Genomic DNA, 25,643 nt, shown 5'->3' on the forward strand with positions numbered 1-25,643 from the left:
ATTCTGTCTGTGTCCTTTTTCTCTTGGCTCCATGTGTGTAAATGATCTGCGGTTGACTACAGAGACCTTATTTCTCCTCCAATACGACTGTCTAAAAGTCTGAAGGGTAGTCTGTCCAGCCTTTTCGGCCTATTAAAAATCAGTCAAACACTCTCGCTCAAAGTGAGCGCCGGGTTATTAAAAATAAATTGCTACTCTATATAAAGTATATGTACAAATATATTTCATATTAAATATCTAACCATTAAAATATTAGATCATTTTCAAAATGATACACCATTTGCTTGAGTATATACACATATTGTCCTAAAATACAAGTGGAACAATATTTTGCTTAAGATTTCTAGTGATTTTTAGAATATTACGAGCCTCTGTGCACTCGTATTACTTTAGTTGAAAGTAAAGTTTTCTCACTTGAGCCCCTTTTAATGCCTGTAGACCATTGTATATTAAAGGGACAGTGTAGTCTTTTTTTCTTTTGTCCAATTTTAATATGTTGTTAATGATCTATTTTACTCACTGGAGTGCATTTAAATTGTTTAACAAATAGCTCCCCTACCTTTATCCCCCACCTTTATTGGACATTTTTTTATGTATTTATTTGTTACATATTACATTTTTTTTTAATAAAATATATTTAAATTACATCATACTTAAAATGTTGTCATGTTTATTATAGAGCAACAGTTAATGTAATTGTGTTAAAATATTTTTACAAATAATGGTTAAGTAAAAGCTATTTAGCTTTCAGACAAAAAAACATATGGTGCAAAGTTAGTTTACTTAGTACAAAAATATAAATGTTTCACATTTGTTATACATTTTGAGATATTTTTTTATTAGATGGAGAAAAGAAAAATTATACTTAAAAAGAGATTTTCAGGATTAATATTTACATGGGCTAATACAAATATGGTTATATACTTTTTTTTTTTTTTCAATATCAAATTTCTCACAGTGTAGTAAATAGCAACAAATTATCATTATTGATAATGTTTAGTTTTTTGTTCATACGTGAGAAAAGCAGGTTTCTGGTTATAGAATTTGAAAAATGTACCTCCCTACACCCCCCCCCCAAAAAAAAACTGTATATATATACAGTTGTGCTCACAAGTTTACATACCCTGCCAGAATTTTGGATTTCTTGGCCATTTTTCAGAGAATATGAATGATAACACAAACACTTTTCTTTCACTCATGGTTAGTGTTTGGCTGAAGCCATTTATTATCAATCAACTGTGTTTACTCTTTTTAAATCATAATGACAACAGAAACTACCCAAATGACCCTGATCAAAAGTTTACATACCCTGGTGATTTTGGCCTAATAACATGCACACAAGTTGACACAAAGGGGTTTGAATGGATATTAAAGGTAACCATCCTCACCTGTGATCTGTTTGCTTGTAATTAGTGTGTGTGTATAAAAGGTCAATGAGTTTCTGGACTCCTGACAGAGCCTTGCATCTTTCATCCAGTGCTGCACTGACGTTTCTGGATTCTGAGTCATGGGGAACTGGACACCTGTTTGTGCGAGTGCACCAGCCTCTGTGAATATATATATATATATATATATATATATATATATATATATATATATACACACACACATATACTATATGTGTATGTATATATGTGAATATGTACAGTAAACTCCCAGTTAACCGCCACCTATGGGGATTGATAGATTCCGGATAGGTGTAGTTTCTGGTTGCTTGAGAGTTACTATTAATAATAGGCCTAACTAGGTTCTATAACTCATATTATACTATACATGCTGTATTTACTTGATGTTAATACTTAAATACAGTAAATAAAAGCAAATTAATAATTAATATGAATGCCGCCTCCGTTCAGTCCCGGGCACCCAGTGGCAGCATAATGTCTAATTCTCAGACTGCCTTGTACTTACATAGCAGTTATGTAGGGTCTGGTGACATTAAAAGGACTTGCTTTAACCTTTGAGAGCCCACTATAGAGAAAGGAAGGTGCAGAGAAAATGTAGTGTTAATTTCGATGTATAGTATCGTCAATTTTTTTTTTCTGGTTAACTGAGAGTTTACGGTATATATATAGATATATTTATTTATAAATATATATATATATATATATATATATTTATATATATATATATATATATATTTTTTTTTTTTTTTTTACTTACTTCAAATAAAAATTAAACTAGTTGTCTATTTATTTTGCCACCACATGATGTCACCATTGCTTCAAAAGGCAGATGTAGTTTATCAGATATATGTGTGTGTGTGTGCGTTTTATACTATGTGCTTTGTATTTTATTTTGAACGTTTCTAAATTTGGATTCCTTAAAGGGATATAAAAGTGCAAAAAGAAAATGCTCTATTAGGTTGGAATATTTTAAAATTACAGTTTCCTGTATATAACTATTTGTTTAGCCCTTAAAATTGATTAAATACATTGATGATGTCAGTTCCAGAGCAACAGTGATCTACTGGGAGCTAGCTGAGGACACCTACTGAGACAATGACAAGAGACAAATTTGTGTAGCCAGCAATCACCAGCATGCTCCCAGTAGTGTTAACAAAGGATACAAAGAAAACAAAGTGCATTTGAAAACAGAAGTTCTCTAAATTAAATTTTTTCTTTTCTACCAATTTAATGCCTTTGTATGTACTAATCATTTTCTGTTATATTTTATAGTTTTCATTATGCTTTTTTTCCCCCAAAAAAATATTTCAGCCTGCACAAAATATAACATTTCAACATGTTTGCAAATATTTTAATAGGATTTGGAATAATTAATATATGTTGTGTATGTGTAATACACTCTGAAATGATCACAGACACCAATTTAGGTGTATCTATGAATATATGGTCTAGATTCAATAAACTTATATTCCTTCTTATTGTCCGTTGGTAGTGAGCAGTATAAATATTGTCATATGTATATGTATTTAATAGACATATATGTGACATCTTGTACAGCTAACAAGATCTGTGGGAAACATAAGGAAAACTAAAATCACATCTGCAACCAACTGTTCTTAAAATCTTTCTTTTTATTTCATATCTGCATTTTCTTTAGTGTAAGTTTCAGTAATTTACTCTTCTTAAAGGGACAGTCAAGTCCAAAAAAAACTTTCATAATTTAAATACGGCATGCAATTTTAAACAACTTCCCAATTTACTTTTATCACCAATTTTGCTTTGTTCTCTTGGTATTCTTAGTTGAAAGCTAGACCTAGGAGGTTCATATGCTAATTTCTTAGACCTTGAAGACTGCCTCTAATCTGAATACATTTTGACCACTAGAGGGCATTAGTTCACCTGTTTCATATAGATAACATTGAGCTCATGCACGTAAAGTGACCTAGGACTGAGCACTGATTGGCTAAACTGCATGTCTGTCAAAAGAACTGAAATAAGGGGGCAGTCAGCAGAGGCTTAGATACAAGATAATTACAGAGGTAAAACATGTATTATTATAACTGTGTTGGTTATGCAAAACTGGGGAATGGGTAATAAAGGGATTATCTTTCTTTTTAAACAACAAAAATTCTGGGGTTGACTGTCCCTTTAAATGGAGCTTCCATTGGCATCACTTCTTTGTGATCAGGATTTAACCTTTCTGTCTTGTATATTGGCAACTAAGATCATTAGCATGGGGGGTTTTACAGAAAACAGAAATCACAAAGATCTGGTAAGGAAAAAAATGCAATTTGCAATATCTAGAACCTCATGTTGCCCTCTTTTTACAGTGATAAATATTCGGCAAAAGACAAACTTTGTTCTTCGCAGTGATGTTTGAAATGTTTGCAGATATTTAAAACCTTGCCACTTAGCGGTCTAACAATTTCACAGTATGGGAACGGCTTACATCCTGGCATAGAAGATGATATGGCTATATTTTTTGTTCTGGAAATTCATTTTTCACAGTATTCTTCTTGGTTTTAAATGAAAACCTTGCCAAATTGAAAAATAAGGTTCTTTTGATGATTGAAAACATTTTTTTTTATTTTTGAAATATTTAAAGGGACATAAACCCCCAATTTTTTATTTTATGATTCAGATATAACACACAATTTTAAACAATTTTCGAATGTACTTGTATTCATAAATTTTCTTCATTTTCTTGTTATCTTTTGTTAAAAAGCAGGAAGGTAGGTTCGGGAGTGTGCATGTGTCTACCGCACTATATGGCAGCAGTTTTGCAACAATGTTATACATTAGCAAGAGCATTAGATGGCAGCACTATTTATTGTCCTATAGTTTTCCAGACATGTACACGCTACCTATCTTGATACCTATGTAACAAAGAATAACATGAGAACAAAGCAAATCTGTATCAGAATCATGAGAGACAGATTGTATGTTTCATGTCCCTTTAAATGAAAGAAAAAGAAATAATTGAGCAAACAAATTGCCTTCATATTGTTTAATATTTCTCAGAAACACTATTCTGTCCAATTGCACACACACTCTGGATTCCATTAACCCTGTTAACCCTTTTTCGGTTTTCTGTAATCGACAGCCATTCTTTTCTTTGTGGGGAAATGGACACTGAAGACTTTGAAAGTGATCAACCTTGACTGTGTTTGAATTGTAAAGATTGTAATTGTTTTTTTGTTTTTTTAACAAGAATTAAAAAAAAAAAGTTTCAGGGTTACTAATGATAAAAGGACATGCTATAATCTAAGAAATTAGATCATGTAATTTTTCTACTATATTGGATATTTAAGTGTTTGGATAAAAATATAAACTACGGAAAAATAAAGTAAACCGCACACATCATAAATTGATATTATTAGACAAGAGGAGACAATTGTATGCAAAGGTATGAACAAGTCCTCATTATAATTGAATCAATAAGTTGTAATTACAATGTTAAAGGGACAGTCTAGTCCAAAATAAACTTTCATGATTCAGATAGAGAATGTCATTTTAAACAATTTTCCAATTTACTTTTATCACCAATTTTGCTTTGTTTTCTTGGTATTCTTAGTTGAAAGCTAAATCTAGGAGGTTCATATGCTAATTTATAAGCCCTTGAAGGCCGCCTCTTCTCTCAGGGCATTTTTACAGTTTTTCACCACTAGAGGGTGTTAGCTTGTGTGTTATATAGATAACACTGTGCTCACACACGTGGATTCAGGTGAGCCAGCTCTGATTGGCTAAAATGGATGTCTGTCAAAAGAACTGAAATAAGGGGGCAGTTTGCAGAGGCTTAGATACAAGGTAATGACAGAGGTTAAAAGTGTATTTATATAACTGTGTTGGTTATGCAAAACTAGGGAATGGGTAATAAAGTGATTATCTATATTTTTAAACAATAAAAATTCTGGTGTAGACTGTCCCTTTAAAAAAAAATTTAAATTTAAAAAATTGAGTAAAGCTGTTTATGTTTAAACTGAAGGGGCAACTCCTTCAGCTGTATTGGTGGAGATAGATAAAACCTCCCTAATCCTGACAAAGTAAGTTTAAGCAGCACATCAACGTCCATTTTTTTTTTCTTTTTTAAAAACAGTTAAACATTCTGATATACCTTCTTTCAAACGGTAGTGTGAAGAGATCCAAGAGAAAATTGCAGAAAGAAAGTTGGTAATCTGATTGAGTAAAGAGAGATACCAGGAGAGGAAAGATAGATTTTGGTATCATCAGCATATAAGTGATACTGGAGGATATACGTTTTCCAAGGGAGGATGTATAAATAGAAAAAAGCAAGGGACCCAAGACAGAGACATGTGGTACTCCTACTGAAAGAGGAAAATGATCAGAGGATATGCTACTAAAGGAAACTGTAAATGAGCGATTCGAGAGATTGGAAGCAAGCAAGGGGAGGATTTGTTTGTAAGAGGAGAGGATGGTCAGCTTTGTTGAAAGCAGCTGATAGATCCAAAAAGAACCATTAAAGTGGTTTAAAACGTATAATAACGCAATGTGTATATACACTCATAAGGACCATGTAGTGATGCAAAATATAAACACTGATGATTAAATTTCTTTTAGCAGTTGGAATTATCTCTATTTCCTTGTCTTATAGAGAACAGCATCTTTGTTATCAGAGTAGAAGTAAGCCTTATTTTGCTGTGTCATATTCACAGATAATTCACACACTGTAATGCAAATACATGCCGAGTATCTATACACTAATAATGATCATATCACACTGTATGTAATAATTAGTCTGAGAATAGCTACACTAATGTGTGTGTTTGTGAGGTACCTTTGCGCAGGTAATGAATGTAATATTCAGTATAATTAAATAGCCTATAAAGGAAAACTCTGGATTTATTATATAGAGGATCTGAGGAAAGGGTGTAATTTTAAGACTGACGACCCTGTAAAGGGGTTAAACACACAGAAGAATTGACACTCAGACTCACGGAGCACTGCTTGTCCCAAGTGGAAACCACTTTTGATCCAATCAGAAGTGCTAGTCTCATGACCCAGATGTGCAACTAGCAATGCTGATTGGATCAGGTGTGATTTCCACTTGGTACCAGTCATACTCTGTGGGGCCCGAGGGGCACTACTGTGTGGTTAAACACACAGTAGTGTAGGGTTGATAGTCTTAAAATTACATTCTCTAACAGATTAGATTGTGTAATTTTTAGACAATTATTGACCTTTAAGAGAGGATAACTAAGCAGCAAAGCATGCTATATTTCTGGCTGCTTCAAGACACAAAGAATATATATGTATTTCCTCAAAACATGCCATTCTGAGAAATCTCTAAAAATGTTGCCTTTAAATTCATAAGGAAAGTTCTTGCAATAACAGCAAAATTTGACAACACTTATTATAGAAATGAAGGAAAGTAATCCAAAGTCCCTAAAGTTCTTACTTTGCCTGTTCCGAATACCATGGAAATAGGTCATACAATTGAGACTCAAGTTATATAGCAGTCCAGTGAACATCTGACCATCACATATATTTGATCTTGTTGGACATCCTATTCCAAAACCATGGACATTAATATGGAGCCCCCCTCCTTTTTGTGACTAAAACCACAACCACTGGCCAATAGAGTTCATCCACACCAAACTCATCATATCTTCATGGGCCTCACTTTGTTTTCAGGGGCACAGTTATTCTAGAACAGGAAAGTACCTTTCCCAAACTGTTGCCACAAAGTTTGGAAGTACTCAGTTGTCTAAAATTTGATTGTATCCTGTAGCATTAAGATTACTCTTTACCGGAACTAAAGGGCCTAGATTAAAAACTGAACAGCACTAGAGCATAATCCCTCCTCCACCAGACTTTACATTAGGCACTTTGCATTCAGATAGGTAGTGTTCTCCTGGAATCCGCCACACCCAGAATCTTCCATCAAATAGTGAAGCATAATGCATCAGTCCAGAGAACATGTTTCTGTTGTTCCGAGTCAGTGATGGCCTTTTTTGTACCACTCCAGCAGTCAGTTGGCATTGCACATGTTGGTGTGAGAATTGTGCACAGCTAATTGGTCATGGAAACCCATTTCAATAAGATAAGTTCTTCTGCTAATGTTTCTACTAAGGTAGTTTGGAATTCTGTAGTGAGAGATGCAATTATTACATGCTACACACTTCAGCACTGGGCAGCCCAAGTTTGGGAGTTTGTATGGTCTACCACTTTTGGACTGGGTTGTTGTTACTCCTAGACACTTCCACTTCACAGTAAGAGCACTTACAGTTGACAAGAGCAAATCCAGTAGGGTAGAAACTTCACAAACTCAATTGTGGCAAAGGTGGCATCCTATGAAAGTGCCATGTTTAAAGTCACTGAGCTCTTCAGTATGACCAATTGTACTGTTAATGTTTGTTCATGTAGATTTCATAGCTATGTGCTGGGTGATATGCACCTGTTAGTAGTGGGTATGACTGGAATACCTTAAGTCAGTAGTTAGTAGGGATGCCCACATACTTTTGGCCATATAGTGTATTTATTTTACTTAGATGATTTATCTTAAGAATGAAATATGTAAAGTGTATAACATGCAAAATATTAGCTAAAACAAGCAGACCTTTAGTCCTTGTAGTTGCAAAAGCTTACTGATATGTAAATAGCTGGAGCTATTCTTTTACTCACAGAGCCAACTTGTATGTCACCTGGAGAGCAGTTCTTATTACAATAACCTCTGGTTCTTTAGTCTAGATTACAGGATAATACAGGATATGTTTGTCTCTTCCTTAACCGCTGAGCCATTTCCACCCCTGTGCTGAGCTCTTTTGGAGTTTTTAGATTCAGCTCACATTTAAGCCTTACTTTAGAGTAAAAAACCCACACATTATATATTGTTTAGTATTTTTGTTGTTGTTTTTTTCAGCAGATTTAAATTATACTGTTATTTTATGTATATTTCTTGACATATAAGACGTTTAAATCAAAACATGTGAAAAATATGTTTATTTTAATTTTATATCTGTTTATTTTCATTTAAAAAAATTGTGAGCATGGTTTTGAAAAATAGTGTGTGTTTTTTTTTTAACAATACAGTTAAATATTCATATAAATAAGGGCCTTCGGGTGTGCACATAGTGGCTCCAAATAAGTCTCTACTCAAATAAATGCACATCTATTAATGTCAGGTTATTACTATTACCATGGTGCTTAATTGGCTATCAAAACCTATATAGGGGCTTTATTTTAAAGATGGGGTGTTTCTAGGGCTTAAAGTGATAGTAAATCCTAGCGTTTTTGAAAAGCTAGGATTTACCAGTGCAACAAATAAGGGGGACATTCAGTCATGAAGTTTAAAATGCTGAAAGTTCCTTTATTTGTTTGCAGCGTTCGCCGCACTGAGCACTTCAGGCAGCCCACATCAGAACGCTATTTTGCTGTGTGGTGATCTTAGCCAATAGCGTTCTAACTATCTGGCATATTGCCTGCTGGCCTGCACGGCTAAAAGGTGGAAATGTCACCTCATTGAAAAATAGCATTCTGCTGAGGGTGGCCTGAGGTGCTCAGCACGGTTAACGCTTCACACAAATAAAGGAACTTTTTGTGAAACGCTAGGATTTACTATCACTTAAATGGAGCTGAGATCGAGAGGTTTGAATATTTACCCCTCCCTCCTTACAGCTCCCTTACTGCAGCCTGCACTTCCACGCCATCCTCTGATTCCCCCAGCAATGCTTGGCCACCTCGTATATGGGGGTAAGGGTGTGCGTGGGGGGAGCAATTAGCTCAGAAAGGGGGCAACGCATGGTCATCATCCACTCTGAAGATAGTGCTGATGATGACCACCTTGCTTAAAAGGTTAATCTCTGCAGCCTCAGCCAGTCTCTTCCCACTTAAGCTGCTTTTCAGCAACACTTTTTTTTATTTACCGATGCCCCAGTGTAACCATCTTAGTGCAACTACATGAGTCCCTTACATCAACTCTTGCTCTTTAAAGTAGTTCCTGGCTATCGCCAAACAGGGTTCCCTACATTTTTATAGACTGAGTAAATGGCACCTAATCACATGTTAATTATAAAAGCTTTCCTCTCAGTTATCATCTTTAATCTATATTAGGAACCTATTTAGTAACTTTGTAATAGATCTTAGAATGCCTTTATAAATGAAAACATTTAATTTTACATTTTAGCTAAAAACCCGTTCATTGTTATTTGTTTGGAAAATTTTCTCATTTTTTGTATTATTTTTTTTTTCTAAAGTACTATTTTTATTTGCTATAGATCCTGAGTTTGCTTGAGCTGACTAATGAATCCAAGTTTAAGACTAACAAACTGAGAGTACAGCACAGAAAAGAACTAATTAGGATTTTAGCTGCAAGGTAAGCATATATTAATTGAATTAAAGCATTATTTTTTGCAATGTTTGCTCTTAGCTTTTACATAGAATAGATTTGAAACTTCTATACAAATTACACTAAATTTAGGAGCAAAAATCAGTAATTATGTTACCATCTTATCTTAGAGATATAGCTGATAAGATTTTGAAATTAGAGATTTTCAACAAAGGACAACAGAGTTAGCTGTGGCTTTTCTGTGATGTTACAGCCCTATACTCCAATGTAAAACACGTTTTGGGTATTAAAGCTGATAAACACTATTTGGATAAAGGATATATTTCTACCGGACAGGCAGAGGGACTTCTTATTAGTGGAAATTAGATTTTTATCTGGGAGTGCAGCGAACAAGAAGCCCTCAGGTTTGTTGAACACCTTAATTGTAATTAGATCGGCGTAACATTTTCCTCCAAAATTCATAAGTGTTGTATTTAATTCCTTAAATTAAGTATTATATTGAGAAGGGGGAGGAAATGGGACTGAATTATTAAGCTGTGAATACAGCCTGCTGGAAACATACGTTAAGAAGCATTGGTCTTAAGACGGCTGCTACTTAACTAATCCGCGACAGCAATTATCCCAATCAGATACGATCAGGATGATTGACACCCCCTGCTAGCGGCTGATTGTCCGCAAATCTGCATGGGGCGGCATTACACAAGCAATTCACAAAGAATGCTTGTGCAATGATAAATGCCACCAAAACATTCTTTAGGAAAGTGGACAGTTATAGTTATTTGAATTAGAATAGTAATCACTATGTCCCATGGAAATCTTTCAACCTAATATAAACAATTTTGAGTGAGAAGAAAATGTTCTGATATCAATATCTTTGAGGAACAATCTTTAGTGTTGAAACAATGATTTTTGGAAAAAGGATATCCTGAAGAATTGATTTATCAGGGTTACCATAGAGCTAGAGTGAGAAACAGGAATGATTTGTTTTTATTGAAAATAGAAAAATAGAAAAGATGATAGAAAATTATGGTTTATTACCCAATACAATAGCAAAAAAATACTGGTTTATCCTTTTGGAAGATCCTATATTAAAGAAGATTGTGGGAGATGTCTCCATATGCAATTTTATGAGGGCCCCTACATTAAAAAAATAAATGAGCTCTGAGCAAAGTTGTAGCAGTTCTTTCCCAAATATTTCCCCTTTGGGGCTCCAACTTAGACCATCAGAAGTCTAAAAATATTATAATAAGTTATATGGTATGTTTGAATACACTCCATGGGGTGTCATTGGATTTGAATCCTTCACTACAGGTGAGAAATTTGAGATCAAGACACATCTTATCCGTGATTCTATATTTGTGGTTTACTTCCTGGAGTGTATTTGTGGCATCCAATATGTGGGGAGAACCTCAAGATCCATCAAGAAAAAAATGGGGTTAACTTTTAAGGAATGTCAAGAAAATGTTTTTGAAGCATAGTTTTCCCAGCTTCCCATGCAGTTTGTTATCTTGGAGACCAGACAGATATATGGAATATCTTACCTATTGAACAAATCCCCAAATCTTGGGGACATAACAGATTTATCCATTTAAGACGCAGGGAGATATACTGGCTATGGAAATTTAAACAGTTAACCCCCTTTGGCTGAAATGAAATTATTTATATGTCTGCAGCATTCAATATTTAGTGGGGTAGTTTTGAGTTACTACATAAACATTTTGCACTATGTAATTACATTCTTGGACAGTTAAGTTATAGACATGTAGGTTTTAGATTAGTCACTTTCCTACCAGCACAGTAGATTAGTAGATATATACATGATCATGCTTAAAATATATATTATTTTACGTATGTATTTTTTAGTTTCTTTCATGTAATTGGCAAGAGTCCATGAGCTAGTGACATATGGGATATACATTCCTACCGGGGGGGGGGGCAAAGTTTCCCAAACCTCAAAATGCCTATAAATACACCTCCCACCACACCCACCACTCAGTTTTACAAACTTTGCCTCCTATGGAGGTGATAAAGTAAGTTTGTGCTTAGTTTTTATAATTTTCTTCTATGATAAGCGCTTCTAAGCATTCTGAAGCCCAATTCCTCTCAGAGTACAGTGTTTGTCAGAGGGATGGGAAGAGAGTATTCCCTATTGATTGTATAGTTCAAAGAAAAACGGATAGCAGCACTACCATCTATAAAAATAAATCTTTATTTAAGCCATCATAGCAAAATAACAATTATTTTGCTATGATGGCTTAAATAAAGATTTATTTTTATATATGGTAGTGCTGCTATCCGTTTTTCTTTGGACTATTGATGTTTAAAGACTAAGGTGCTAGTCTTGGATAGCCTGCACACCTGCATAATTGCTAAACCCTATATTAGGGATCACCCTGGTGCTGGAACTTTTTCAACCCTATTGATTGTATGGTTTCTCTCATGGGAAATCTTTTCAAGGGTTCTCTGTTATCGGTCATAGGGATTCATCTCCTACCTCTCTTTGCAGATCGACAATATACTCTTATATACCATTACCTCTGCTGTTAGTTTTCAGCACTGGTTTGGCTATCTTCTATATGTGGATGGGTGTCTTTCGGTAAGTATGTATCATTATTTAAGACACTCTCAGCTATGGTTTGGCGCTTTATGTATTAATATAAAGTTTTAAATATATGTTTTTTTACTTATATTTGCCATGAGTCAGGTTTATATATATTTCCCTTTTGCAGTCTTACCTGGGGTTCAGTATTTTTTTAAAAAAAAAATTTCATAGGCAAATCTAGGCTCGCACAATGCTGTTATTTATTGCATCATTCTTGGCGCAAACATTTTTTGGCGCAAAGTTGCGCTTTTGATGGCGCAAATTTAGTAATTTCCTGTGTCTTTGTTGACCTTACTTGTTTTGGTATGAAGTTGCATTTGTTATGACGCAAGTTGCGTCATTTCCTGGTGTTAGTTTTGCGCCAAAAAATTGTTTAACTTCCTTTTGCGTAATGCATCATTCTTGGCGCAAAAATTTTGTTATTTTTACCCCTCTCCCTCTATTGCTCGCTGTTTTCATGAATTTTGGAAACTGTTATGCCTGCTTTTTTATTTTATTGTTTGTTTAAAAAATTACTATCTTTATTTTCCTATCTATTGAAACTACATTGTGCAAATTTAATGTTTTGCCTAATGTTATTTTTTCTTTTTTTGTTACATTTTGCGAGATGTTTCATTCTGATCCTGACTCTGATGTTACTGTAGAAACTATGATGCCCTGAAACACAATTCTACAAAGCTAAGTGTGTTCTTTTTATTATTAAGCTGTTGTTATTTTCTTCAGCTCAATTTTGTGGCATTTATTTATTTATTTTATGCTTAAAATGTTTCTACAGGTACAATGACATTTACTGTTTTTACTTATTCAGTTCATGTACTTGATGTCATCTGCAAACAACATCACATGTTATTGCTTTTATCATAAAGGTTATGACTGCTATTATGCCTTTAAGTAAACTTACAAGGTCTTTTTAATATTGTTAAGATTTAATTAATTTTGTTCTGACCGACAGCAAACTTAAGTTTATTCTACTGATGTAGGTTTTCTTTGGCTCAAAGGATCCTGTATCAGAGACAGTTTTAATAAAAAAGTCTCCTTATTTTTCGTTTGAACATTCTTTGTCATTTTTAGCTTTTAGGAGCTTACTCCTCCTATTAACTATCGCCTAGATTACGAGTTTTGTCGGTAAAAACTTGCGGGGCTAACGCTCCTTTTTTTCCAGTGCTTACTTTAAACAACGCTGGTATTACGAGTTTTCTGAATGGCTGCGTTAGCCTCAGAAAAGTGAGCGTTGAGTAAAATTTAGCTCCACTTCTCACCTCAATACCAGCGTTGCTTACGGTAGCGGTAAACTGGAAAAACGTGCTTGTGCATGATTTCCCCATAGCATACAATGGGGCTGAGCTGGCTGGAAAAAAACCTAACACCTGCAAAAAAGCAGCTTTCAGCTCCTAACGCAGCCCCATTGTTTCCTATGGGGAAACACTTTCTAAGTCTACACCTAACACCCTAACATGAACCCCAAGTCTAAACACCCCTAACCTTACACTTATTAACCTCTAATCTGCCGCCCCCAACATCGTCGCCACCTGCATTATACTATTAACCCCTAATCTGCCGCTCCGGACACCGCCGCCACCTACATAATACCTATATTGATTGATTTAATCAGCCAATCGGATTGAAGTTCAATCCGATTGGCTGATTGGATGAGCCAATAGAATTGACCTCGCATTCTATTGGCTCATCCAATCAGCCAATCGGATTGAACTTCAATCCGATTGGCTGATTACATTAGCCAATCAGATTTTTCCTACCTTAATTCCGATTGGCTGATAGAATCCTATCAGCCAATCGGAATTCGAGGGACGCCATCTTGGATGACTTCATTTAAAGGAACCTTCATTCTGCGTTAGGACATCGGAAGAAAAGAATGGCTCCGTGTTGACTGGATAGAAGATGGCTCCGCTCTGCAGGGATGAATATAGAAGATGCCGCCTGGATGAAGATGTCTGCCGGTCTGGAGGTCCTCTTCTGCCCGGATAGGATGAAGACTTCTGCCGGTCCGGATGTCCTCTTCTGGCCCATCGGTGCCCGGCTGGGTGAACACGGCTCAAGGTAGGGTGATCTTCAGGGGGGTATTGTTAGTTTTTTTAAGGGGGGATTGGGTGGGTTTTAGAGTAGGGGTGTGTGGGTGGTGGGTTTTAATGTTCTGGGGGTCTTGTATTTTTTTTTTTACAGGTAAAAGAGCTGATTACTTTGGGGCAATGCCCCGCAAAAAGCCCTTTTAAGGGCTGGTAAAAGAGCTGATTACTTTTGTAATTTAGTATAGGGTAGGGAATTTTATTATTTTGGGGGGCTTTTTTATTTTATTAGGGGGCTTAGATTATGTGTAATTAGTTTAAAATTCTTGTAATATTTTTTTATTTGTTGTAATTTAGTGTTTGTTTTTTTTGTACTATAGTTTAGTTTATTTAATTGTATTTTAGTTTAGATAATTGTAGGTAATTTATTTAATTAATTTATTAATAGTGTAGTGTTTGGTGTATTTCTAACTTAGGTTAGGATTTATTTTACAGGTAATTTTGTAATTATTTTAACTAGGTAGCTATTAAATAGTTATTAGCTATTTAATAGCTATTGTACCTAGTTAAAATAAATACAAAGTTGCCTGTAAAATAAATATAAATCCTAAAATAGCTACAATGTAACTATTAGTTATATTGTAGCTAGCTTAGGGTTTATTTTATAGGTAAGTATTTAGTTTTAAATAGGATTAATTTATTTAATTATAGAAATTTTATTTCGTTTTATTTAAATTATATTTAAGTTAGGGGGGTGTTAGGGTTAGGGTTAGACAGGTTTAGGGGTTAATAACTTATTATTATTATAGTGGCGGCTATGTCCGGTCGGCAGATTAGGGGTTAATAAGTGTAGGTAGGTGGCGGCGATGTTGGGGGGGGGCAGATTAGGGGTTAATAAATATAATATAGGTGTCGGCGAAGTTAGGGGCAGCAGATTAGGGGTTCATAAGTATAACATAGGTGGCGGCGATGTCCGGTCGGCAGATTAGTGGTTAAATAATTTGATTTTAGTGTTTGCGATGTGGGGGGGGGCCTCGGTTTAGGGGTTCATAGGTAGTTTATGGGTGTTAGTGTACTTTGTAGCACTATAGTTAGGAGCTTTATGTTCCGGCGTTAGCCCATAAAACTCTTAACTACTGACTTTTTTATGCGGTAGGAGTCTTGGAGGTAGAGGCTGTACCGCTCACTTCTTCCAAGACTCGTAATACCAGCGTTAGGCAAATCCCATTAAAAAGATAGGATACGCAATTGACGTAAGGGGATTTGCGGTAGACAAAAGTCGCGGCAGAAAAGTGAGCGGTACACCTGTACCTGCCATACTCGTAATACCAGCGGTTGTTAAAAAGCAGCGTTGGGACCTTTCAACGCTGCTTTTTAAGGCTAATGCAGAACTCATAATCTAGCTGTATGTTATTTTAAAAATCTGGATTTTAAGATTTTTACTTGCTCCTGAGGGTTTTTCCTATTCAAGATAATATCTGTATAATGTTCTAAAGAATGGTTTATCCTGATTCCCTTTTTGGACTGTACTACTATTTCTATGAACATCTGTATAATGTTCTAAAGAATGGTTTATCCTGATTCCCTTTTTGGACTGTACTACTATTTCTATGGAAATTGGTGCTTATTTTTAGGATTCTTTAGAGTTTGAATATAACCTTAGTAGAGCAAAGGTTAGTAGAGCATAAGCAGTTTCAGATTCTCAAGTATATAACTCTGTTTTTTTACTTCTGATGTATTAATTTTAGTATGTTTTCTATTAGCTAGATGTACAAGTTTTGAGCGCTATAGGGATTTTAACGACCGCCACAAAAGCGGCGTTATTTCACCTCCCTATAGCGCTGGTATTACGAGTTTTAAAAAAAGCAGGCTTGTGCGGGCGATATGGTTGCATTGAGCTCCATACCGCACCGAAATCAAGTGCTGCTGTTACGTGCTCTTGCACAATTTCCCCATAGACATCAATGGGGAGAGCCGGCAAAAAAATGTCTAACACCTGCGATCGTGGAATGAAAAGCTCCGTAACACAGCACCATTGATGTCTACGGGGAAAATAAAACTAATGTTTAAACATTAAAACGTTAAAATTTAAACGTTAAAAAGACACAACAAAGATTTTAATTCACTCTCTCATCCTTTCCCGCCTCGACTATTGCAACTCTATCCTCTCTGGTCTCCCTAGCTGCCACCTAGCTCCTTTACAATCCATAATGAATGCCTCTGCCAGACTCATCTTCCTTGCACGTCGCTCTTCTTCTGCTGCACCTCTCTGCCAATCCCTTCACTGGCTTCCTCTTGCCTCTAGGCTTAATCACAAAATTCTCACTCTGACACACAAAGCCCTCAATTGCACTGCTCCCCCTACATCTCAGACCTTGTCTCCAGATACTCTACCTCGCATCCCCTTACCTCTGGTCATGATCTCCTACTCTCTTCTTCTCTTGTTACCTCCTCACATTCCCGTGTACAAGATTTCTCAAGACTGGCTCCCATCTTATGGAACTCTCTGCCTCGCTCCACATGAATCTCCCCTAGTTTTTAAGCTTCAAGTGCTCCCTGAAGACTCTACTATTCAGGGACGCTTACAACCTACCCTAACCTTCCTATCTCCACTGCTATCCCCTAAAACCTTATAGCATGTAAGCCTATAAGCCCAGCTGTTTGTAGTTCACCTTCTTAAGAGCCGACTACAACAGTGCAACTCTCGGCAGGACCCTCTCTCCCCATTTGATCCCTGTAATCGTTTTTTATATACCACCCATGTTCATAGCGCTGCAGAACCTGTTGGCGCTCTACAAATGCCTGATAATAATAATAACATAACACCCTAACATAAACCCTGAGTCTATACACCCCTAATCTGCCACCCCCAACATCGCTGCAACCTACATACAGTTACTAACCCCTAATCTGCCGTCCCCAACATCGCTGCTCCCTACATAATGTTATTAACCCCTAATCTGCCGCCCCCAGCGTCGCCACCACCTACATAAAACTATTAACCCCTAATCTGCCGCTCCTGATGTCGCCACCACTATACTAAAGTTATTAACTCCTAAACCTCTGGCCTCCCACATCACTACCACTTAATGAATCCATTAACCCCTAAACCTAACCCTACCGTAACCCTAAGTCTAACACCCCCTAACTTTAACATAATTAAAATACATCGAAATTAAAGTTACAATTATTAACTAAATGATACCTATTTTAAACTAAATACAAACTTACCTGTGAAATAAAATCTAAGCTAGCTACAATATAACTAATAGTTATATTGTAGCTAGCTTAGGTTTTATTTCACAGGTAAGTTTGTATTTAGTTTAACTAGGTAGACTAGTTAGTAAATAGTGATTAACTATTTACTAACTACCTAGTTAAAATAAATACAAACTTACCTGTGAAATAAAACCTAACCTGCCTTAAACTAAAACCTAACATTACAAAAAAACACTAAAATTACTAAAGATAAAAATAACTAAATTACATAAAAAAACAAACACTAAATTACAAAAAATAAGAAACAAATTATCAAAAATAAAAAAGAATTACATCTAATCTAATAGCCCTATGAAAATAAAAAAGCCCCCCCCCAAAAAAAAAAAAAAGCCTACAATAAACTACCAATGGCCCTTAAAAGGGCCTTTTGTGGGGCATTGGCCCAAAGATAACAGCTCTTTTACCTGTAAAACAAAATACAAGCACCCCCCAACAGTAAAACCCACCACCCCCACAACCAACCCCCCCAAAATTAAATAACTATCTAAAAAAACCTAAGCTAACCATTGTCCTGAAAAGGGCATTTGTATGGGCATTGCCCTTAAAGGGGCATTTAGCTCTTTTACATGACCAGACCCTAAACTAAAAATAATAACCCACCCAAAAAAACCTTAAAAAAACCTAACACTAACCCCCGACAATCCACTTACAGTTCTTGAATTCCCGCTTGAAGGATCCATCCAGCCGCTGAAGTCATCATCCATGCGGAAAGAAGTCTTCATCCAGGTGGCCTCTTCGACCTTCATCCAGCCGGAGAAGTCCTCATCCACCCGGCAAGGAGCGGGTACATCCTGAAGAGCATCCTCTTCATACGAATATTGGAACAGCCAATAGGATGAGAACTCAATCCTATTGGCTGATTTGAACAGCCAATAGGATGAGAACTCAATCCTATTGGCTGATTGGAACAGCCAATAAGATGAGAGCTCAATCCTATTGGCTGATTGGATCCGCCAATAGGATTATTGCAGCTCTAATTCCTATTGGCTGATTGAAATCTTTCAGCCAATAGGAATGCAAGGGACGCAATCTTGGATTGCGTCACTTGCATTGAAGTTCCAGTTTACGGCGGCAACCTATGAAGAGGATGCTCCGCACCAGATGTCTTCAGGATGGACCCACGCCGCGCCGGATGGATGAAGATAGAAGATTCCGTCTGGATGAAGACTTCTTGCCGCATACATGAGGACTTCGCCGCCTGGATGAAGATCGAAGAGGTCGCCTGGATGAAGACTTATTGCCGCATGGATGATGACTTCGCCGGCTGGATGGATTCTTCAAGAACTGTAAGTGGATCATCGGGGTTAGTGTTAGGTTTTTTTAAAGGTTTTTTTTGGCTGGGTTTTATTTTTAGTTTAGGGTCTGGGCATGTAAAAGAGCTAAATGCCCTTTGAAGGGCAATGCTCATACAAATGCCCTTTGAAGGGCAATGCTCATACAAATGCCCTTTTTAGGGCAATGGTTAGCTTAGTTTTTTTTAGATATTTTATTTGGGGGAGTTGGTTGTGGGGGTGGTGGGTTTTACTGTTTGGTGGGTGTTTTTTTTTTTTTTTTACAGATAAAAGAGCTGATATCTTTGGGGCAATGCCCCACAAAAGGCCCTTTTAAGGCGCCATTGGTAGTTTATTGTAGGCTAGGTTTTTTTATTTTGGTGGGGCTTTCTTATTTTTATAGGGCTATTAGATTAGGTGTAATTCTTTTTTATTTTTGATAATTTGTTTCTTATTTTTCGTAATTTAGTGTTTGTTTTTGTAATTTAGGTTTTTTTTTGTAATTAGATACTTTTTGTAATTTTTAGAGTAGTGTTGGGATTTTTTTAATGTGTAGTTTAGTTTAATTTAATTGGTAGTTAGTTTAATTTTAATTTAATAATTATAATAGTTTAATTGTTAGTTTAAAATTAATTTATTTAATTTGACAGGTGAGTTTTAATTTAATTTAAGATAGGGAAATTGTAATTTTAATATAAAGTTAGGGGGTTGTTAGGTTTAGGGGTTAATAGTTTATTTTAGTATATTCAGTTGTGGGGGGCTTGCGGTTTAGGGGTTAATAGGTTTATTATAGCATATTTCATTGTGGGGGGGGGCTTTCAGTTTAGGGGTTAATAGTTTATTTTAGTTTATACCCCAACCCGCCCCCTAAGATCCAACAATTACCTGCTTCTTGCGTCCTCTACCATCACCTCCTCTCATGCTAGACTACAAGACTTCTCTCGTGCAGCACCAACCCTCTGGAACACACTTCCTCGAACTGTCAGACTTTCCCCTAACCTCTCCTCCTTTAAACGTTCCCTAAAGACCTTATTGTTCAGGGAAGCTTTGTTCAGGGAAGCTTATCACCCGACTCATTAACAAACTAACTTCACTTACCCAACAAGTTACCCTCATCTATCTCCTCACTAATATCATTCTAACCTTTGCAGTCCCACCTCCTGTTTCCCATCCTCCCACCTATCTAGATTGTAAATTCCCATGGGAATAGGGCCCTCAATTCCCCCTGCATTTGTCTGTAAAATTTTGTCTTATTGTATTGTTTCTCTGTTGTACTTTTATCCTTGTACCCATGGACAGCGCTGCAGAATCTGTTGGAGCTTTATAAATAAAGAATAATACTAAATAATCTCGTTGTAGGGGGCTTGCGGTTTAGGGATTAATATGTTTATTATAGCGGCGGTGTCGGCGGATGGCAGATTAGGGGTTAATAATATTTAAATAGTGTTTGTGATGCAGGAGTGTGGCGGCTTAGGGGTTAATAACTTTATTATAGTGATGAAAATGTCGGGGAGCGGCGGAATAAGGGTTAATACATTTTAATAGTCGCATCGATGTCCGGAGCGGCAGATTAGGGGTTAATAAATTTATTATAGTGTTTGTGATGCGGGTGGGCCTCGGTTTAGGGGTTAATAAATAGTTTTTTTTGGTGTTAGTGTACTTTGTAACACTTTAGTTATGAGTTTTATGTTACAGCTTTGTAGCGTAAAACTCATAACTACTGACTTTCAGATGGCGATACAAATCTTGTCGTTATAGAGTGTACCACTCACTTTTTGGCCTCCCAGGCAAACTTGTAAATACCAGCGCTATGAAAGTCCCATTGAAAAAGGACTTTTTTAAAAGTGCGGTACTGACGTTGCATGACAGGCTAAAAGGTGTGCGGTACACTTATACCGACAAGACTCGTAATAGCAGCATTAGGTAAAATGAAGCGTTATGGACCATAACGCTGCTTTTTCAATCCTAACACAAAACTCGTAATCTATGTGTATATCTATTATTATGATTTCAAATATATTTTATTACCTCTAGCTTGTTAGGAGGTTTAGAGTCTTTTCTGCTCTACTTTTAGTCTGGTGATGTAGATCAGTTGTTGAATGTCCTGACTACAAATGCTTGTTCTAGATACAAGGGTCTTAGATTCATATCCCGGCAGGGTTAATGCAGCCCTTTGGCTTTTGAGGTCAATTTATTGTGTATCATTAATTTGGGTAATAACGCTATATAATTTCTTGTTATTCAACTGCATGAAGGTACAGTTCTCAAACCAGTTATTCTGGTGGGGGCAGAATCTGGGAGAAAACGCTATATAATTACTTGTTATTCAACTGCATGAAGGTACAGTTCTCAAACCAGTTATTCTGGTGGGGGCAGATTAAATAGTTTTTTATGATTTCAGTCCAAAATCTTTATTATTCTTAGGGTCTGAATAGATTTGTAGAATGAGACCTTCTATGGGAAGATTCTTTCAATCTCAGTAGACTCTGTGGGGTCTATGTAACAAAGGTCTGTCGGACCTGATACAACAGTGCGGATCAGGTCCGACAGACCTTGCTGAATGCAGAGAGCAATACGCTCTCCGTATTCAGCATTGTACCAGCAGCTCTTGTGAGCTGCTGGTGCAACGCAACCCCCTGTAGATTTGTGGCCAACCGGCCACCAGCAGGGAGGTGTCAATCAACCCGATCGTACTCGATCGGGTTGAATTGTGGCGATGTCTGTCCGCCTGCTCAGACACTGAGCTTGATAGCTATGCCCCTGTGAATTTTTTTCAGAAGTGTTTATACCAATTATTTAGCAGGAACAGGGATTGGGTTTCTATTCAATTCTATTATTTGTCCCAAAGAAGAAAGGTTTATTCAGTCCAATTTTGGATCTGAAGACTTTATATTGTTTTGTAAGTGTCCCAACTTTCAAGTTGGCGATTATAAGGACTATTATGCCTTTTGTTCAACAAGGTCATTTCATGTCCACTCAGTTTTACAGAACGTTTATCCTCAAATTTTATTTTCATTCAGACCACTTTTGGTTCTGATATTCTCTTTTTAGATAAGCTTTACCAATTTGTCACTTTTCCATTTGGTTTAGCAACAGCTTTATGGATCTTTTCGAAAGATTCTGGGTGCCCTTCTTTCTGTAATAAGACAGTAGGATATTGTGGTGCTTCCTGGTATTAGCTTAATCTTTTATTTTATTAGAATCTCTCATGGATCAACTAGTTTTGTTTCTTCAAGACATGGTTAGAGGATTTATTTTACCTAAGAGTTTCATGATTCCTTAGACAAGGTTTACTTCTTTTTGGGTTTCTAAATAGAGTCTGTGTTCATGGCTTTGTCTTTATCAGACAAAGTCGATTGTTTTGGTGTTGGCCTGTCTAACTTACAGTCTAGAACATTCCTTTTAGTGGCTATGTGCATGGAAGTTTTAGGTCTCATAACTGCAGCTTCGGACATGGTTCCTTTTGCTCATTTTGCATCTGAGACCTCTTTTGCTTTGCATTCTGATTCAATGGCATAGGAATTGTTTTCAGATATCACAGTTGATAGTCTTATATCCCAACACTTAACTCTCTCTTATTTGGTGATTAGACTATTATTGTTTTATTCAGGGGGCCTCCTTTTGTTTGTCTTTCCTGGACTGTATTCTTAATGGATGAAAATTTTACAGGTTGGGGAGCTGTCTGAGGGTCTCTGACAGCACAATTGGATTGGAAACTTCAAGAGGCGAGGTTTCCAATTGATATTTTAGAACTCTGTGCTATTTTCAGAGCTCTTTCAGGCTTGGTCTCTTTTAGGAGAGAACTTTTCATTTTTTTGCCTTCAGACAGACAATATCACAACTGTGGCATATGTCAATCATCAAATAGGGACTCACAGTCCCTCAGCAATTAAGAAGTATCTTGAATACGTTCTTAGGTGGAATTCATCTCCTGTCTATTTTCTACGACTTATATCTCAGGTTTAGACATTTGGGAGATGGATTATCTCAGCCATCAGTCTTTACATCTGGGAGAGTGGTATCTTTATTTTTATGTATTTGGGATTGTTCAGTGGTTCATATCGTCCTGATGTTTAATTATTAGTCACACATTTTATTGAGAATCATATATACAACTCCAAAAAGAATGCAAACTGGCATTCTCAAAATCCAAATTAAGAGCTCCAATTATACCTCTCCCAATTATTGATGTATCAATTGATAGGATTGGGATACACTTAGTGGGTCCATTAGAGCAATCAGCTCATGGTCACCAATATATTCTTGTGATTGTAGATTATACAACTTGTACCCTGAAGCCATTCTGATACGTAGTGTAACAGGAACCACTTTTAACCACGGTCTTCTAGGGCACAAATGCAGCACAGGACAGTCACTGTAGTTTAAAAGGCTTTATTTTTCACAGCAATGACAAACAGGCAGTTCATTTTCAAAAGAGGGAAATCCTTCCTCTGCAGCAAAGCTAAGTACTTTTAAATGTGTCCCAGCACTTCACAGCATTCCACAAGTGCTTTGTAAAAATAATGTCCTTTTACAGTTCACAGGAACAAAAGTCTTTTACACAGTGTAACAGACACACACACCAGCCTCTGTAGCTGTGTAACACTCTCTCAAGGCCTAAGTGAGGCTGCTATTTAAACCCTCACACTTCTAATTAGCCACACCTGTGATTAGCTGCTGGACAGCTTCACAGCTGTCTGGGATAATCAAATACACACTCTTTCTCCCTGGGGTTTTAACTGAAAGGAGAAATAGCATGTACAATGCTTGGTCTTAAATATCTTCCATTTATAACCAGGCCTTGCTTTCTGTCACAGTAGGCTTATGCTAAAAACATAGCAAAATTATTGGTACAAGTATTTTCATGGATGGGCATCCCAAAGGAATTCTTAACTGACCAGGGTACACTTTTTGCTTCTGTCACATGAATGAGTTATGCCAATTATTCAAAATAAGGGCTTTAAAAAAACTCATTATATCACCCACAGACAGATGGGCTAGTAGAGAGTTTTAACCGCACACTTAAGGTGATGTTAAGGAAGGTTGTAAGTAAAGTAAGGAAGGATTGGAATTAACTGGTTTATCTCCTTTTGAACTCTTGTATGGCCAAAATCCAAGTGATATTTTGGCCATACTTAAGGAAATTTGGGAGGAGCAGGGATTCCCATGCACTAATGTGGTGCAACATATAGAAAAATGCAGGAGTGCATGGCTCACATTGTTCACCTGGTTCCTCAATATATGGAAAACGCTCAGGGTGTCCAAAAATGTTATTATGATGCTACTATAAGACAATTTAAACATGGTGACAGAGTACTGTTCCTTTAGTGAGGAGTAAGCTTTTGGTACGTTAAAATCATACAGGGTTCCTTTGGCAAAAAGGCAGGATGTGCGGGCAGTAGTTAAGAAAATGCTCTATCCGATTTTGTAAAGACCTTAGAAAATTAAATGAAGTATCAATGTTTGATGCCTACCCTATGCCATGGGTTGACAAGCTGGTAGAAAGAAGAGATAAGGAATATATATAAGAAGGAGATTGGAGAGGTCACTTTTTCCCTACTACTAAAGTATTCATTTGTTAGACGCTCATCACAGCTGATACTAGGCCAGTGACATACTTGGTACATCATGGTCATTAAGGGGTTAAAGGAGAAGTGTACCTCATGTGTAAATTTGTCATAAAATTAAAAGAGCCTAAAAGAAACCATATTTTGTGCTGAATCGACTCTTCCAGCAAGGGCTTTACCACAATATATCTATCTATCTATTTATTTATATATATGTATTGATATATAAAATAATATATATATATATATAAAGATATAGAGATAGATAGGCGCACAGAAGCACCCCTAGTGTAATACGTTCTATATAAATGTACACACAAATAGAAAGTGAAATATCCACACTCACTTGGTTTAACCTCACGATATGATGTATTTGAATAGCACTTGTGTTAGTAGGTGTTCACTCCTGACTGATTCCTCAATCCGATATCCTCCTACACTTCTTCTTGAAGAGAGGGGTCCCTCAGAGGTCTGGAACTTGTCCCGGTTAGTAAGGGGTTAAAAGGAGTGACTGATACAGTTGTAACCGTTATACAGTGAAGGAAATATACTAACACCAGTATTGAGTTAAAACCCAAGTGATTTAATATTATTTGTGTACATAAAAAATCAGAGGTACAGACCTCTGATGAAGCAACTGATTTGTTGCGAAATGCATTAGGCTCCGCCCCCGCCAAACGTCACAACACTCAGCTTGTCTACACGGAGCTAAGTAAGGAATCGGCTGTTATACACTGAAAAACGGTGTAGCAGTTAGATACTGTCCTTGGTTGCTCCATAGCTATTTTTAATGATGTTTTAAGAGCGAATTAGCCAGCAACAAACAGGATTTTAAAATTACGATCCTGTAACACGGTCTGACTACGGCTCTCTTTTTTCAAAGTATTTTATGTTGTCTACTTATGCCCTCAAGTGGGCTGTTTGTTTTTTATGTACACAAATAATATTAAATCACTTGGGTTTTCACTTAATACTGGTGTTAGTATATTTCCTTCACTATATAATGGTTACAACTGTATCAGTCACTCCTTTTAACCCCTTACTAACTGGGACAAGTTCCAGACCTCTGAGGGACCCCTCTCTTCAAGAAGAAGTGTGGGAGGATACCGGATTGAGGAATCAGTCAGGAGTGAACACCTACTAACACAAGTGCTATTCAAATACATCATATCGTGAGGTTAAACCAAGT

The 25,643-nt window shown here is 36.5% G+C and overlaps 1 protein-coding gene across 1 annotated transcript in view; it reads left to right on the plus strand.

Moving 5' to 3' along the window:
• SUGCT (succinyl-CoA:glutarate-CoA transferase) overlaps positions 1 to 25,643 on the plus strand; it is a 1,111,985-nt gene that overhangs the window by 1,064,569 nt on the left and 21,773 nt on the right. The window contains exon 11 of the mRNA XM_053715817.1: positions 9,641 to 9,738. Within this exon, the coding sequence (XP_053571792.1) occupies positions 9,641 to 9,738 (98 nt within the window). The remainder of the gene's footprint in view (positions 1 to 9,640; positions 9,739 to 25,643) is intronic.

The sequence above is a fragment of the Bombina bombina genome, chromosome 5 (genome assembly GCF_027579735.1).
Source record: "Bombina bombina isolate aBomBom1 chromosome 5, aBomBom1.pri, whole genome shotgun sequence".
NCBI lineage: Eukaryota > Metazoa > Chordata > Amphibia > Anura > Bombinatoridae > Bombina > Bombina bombina.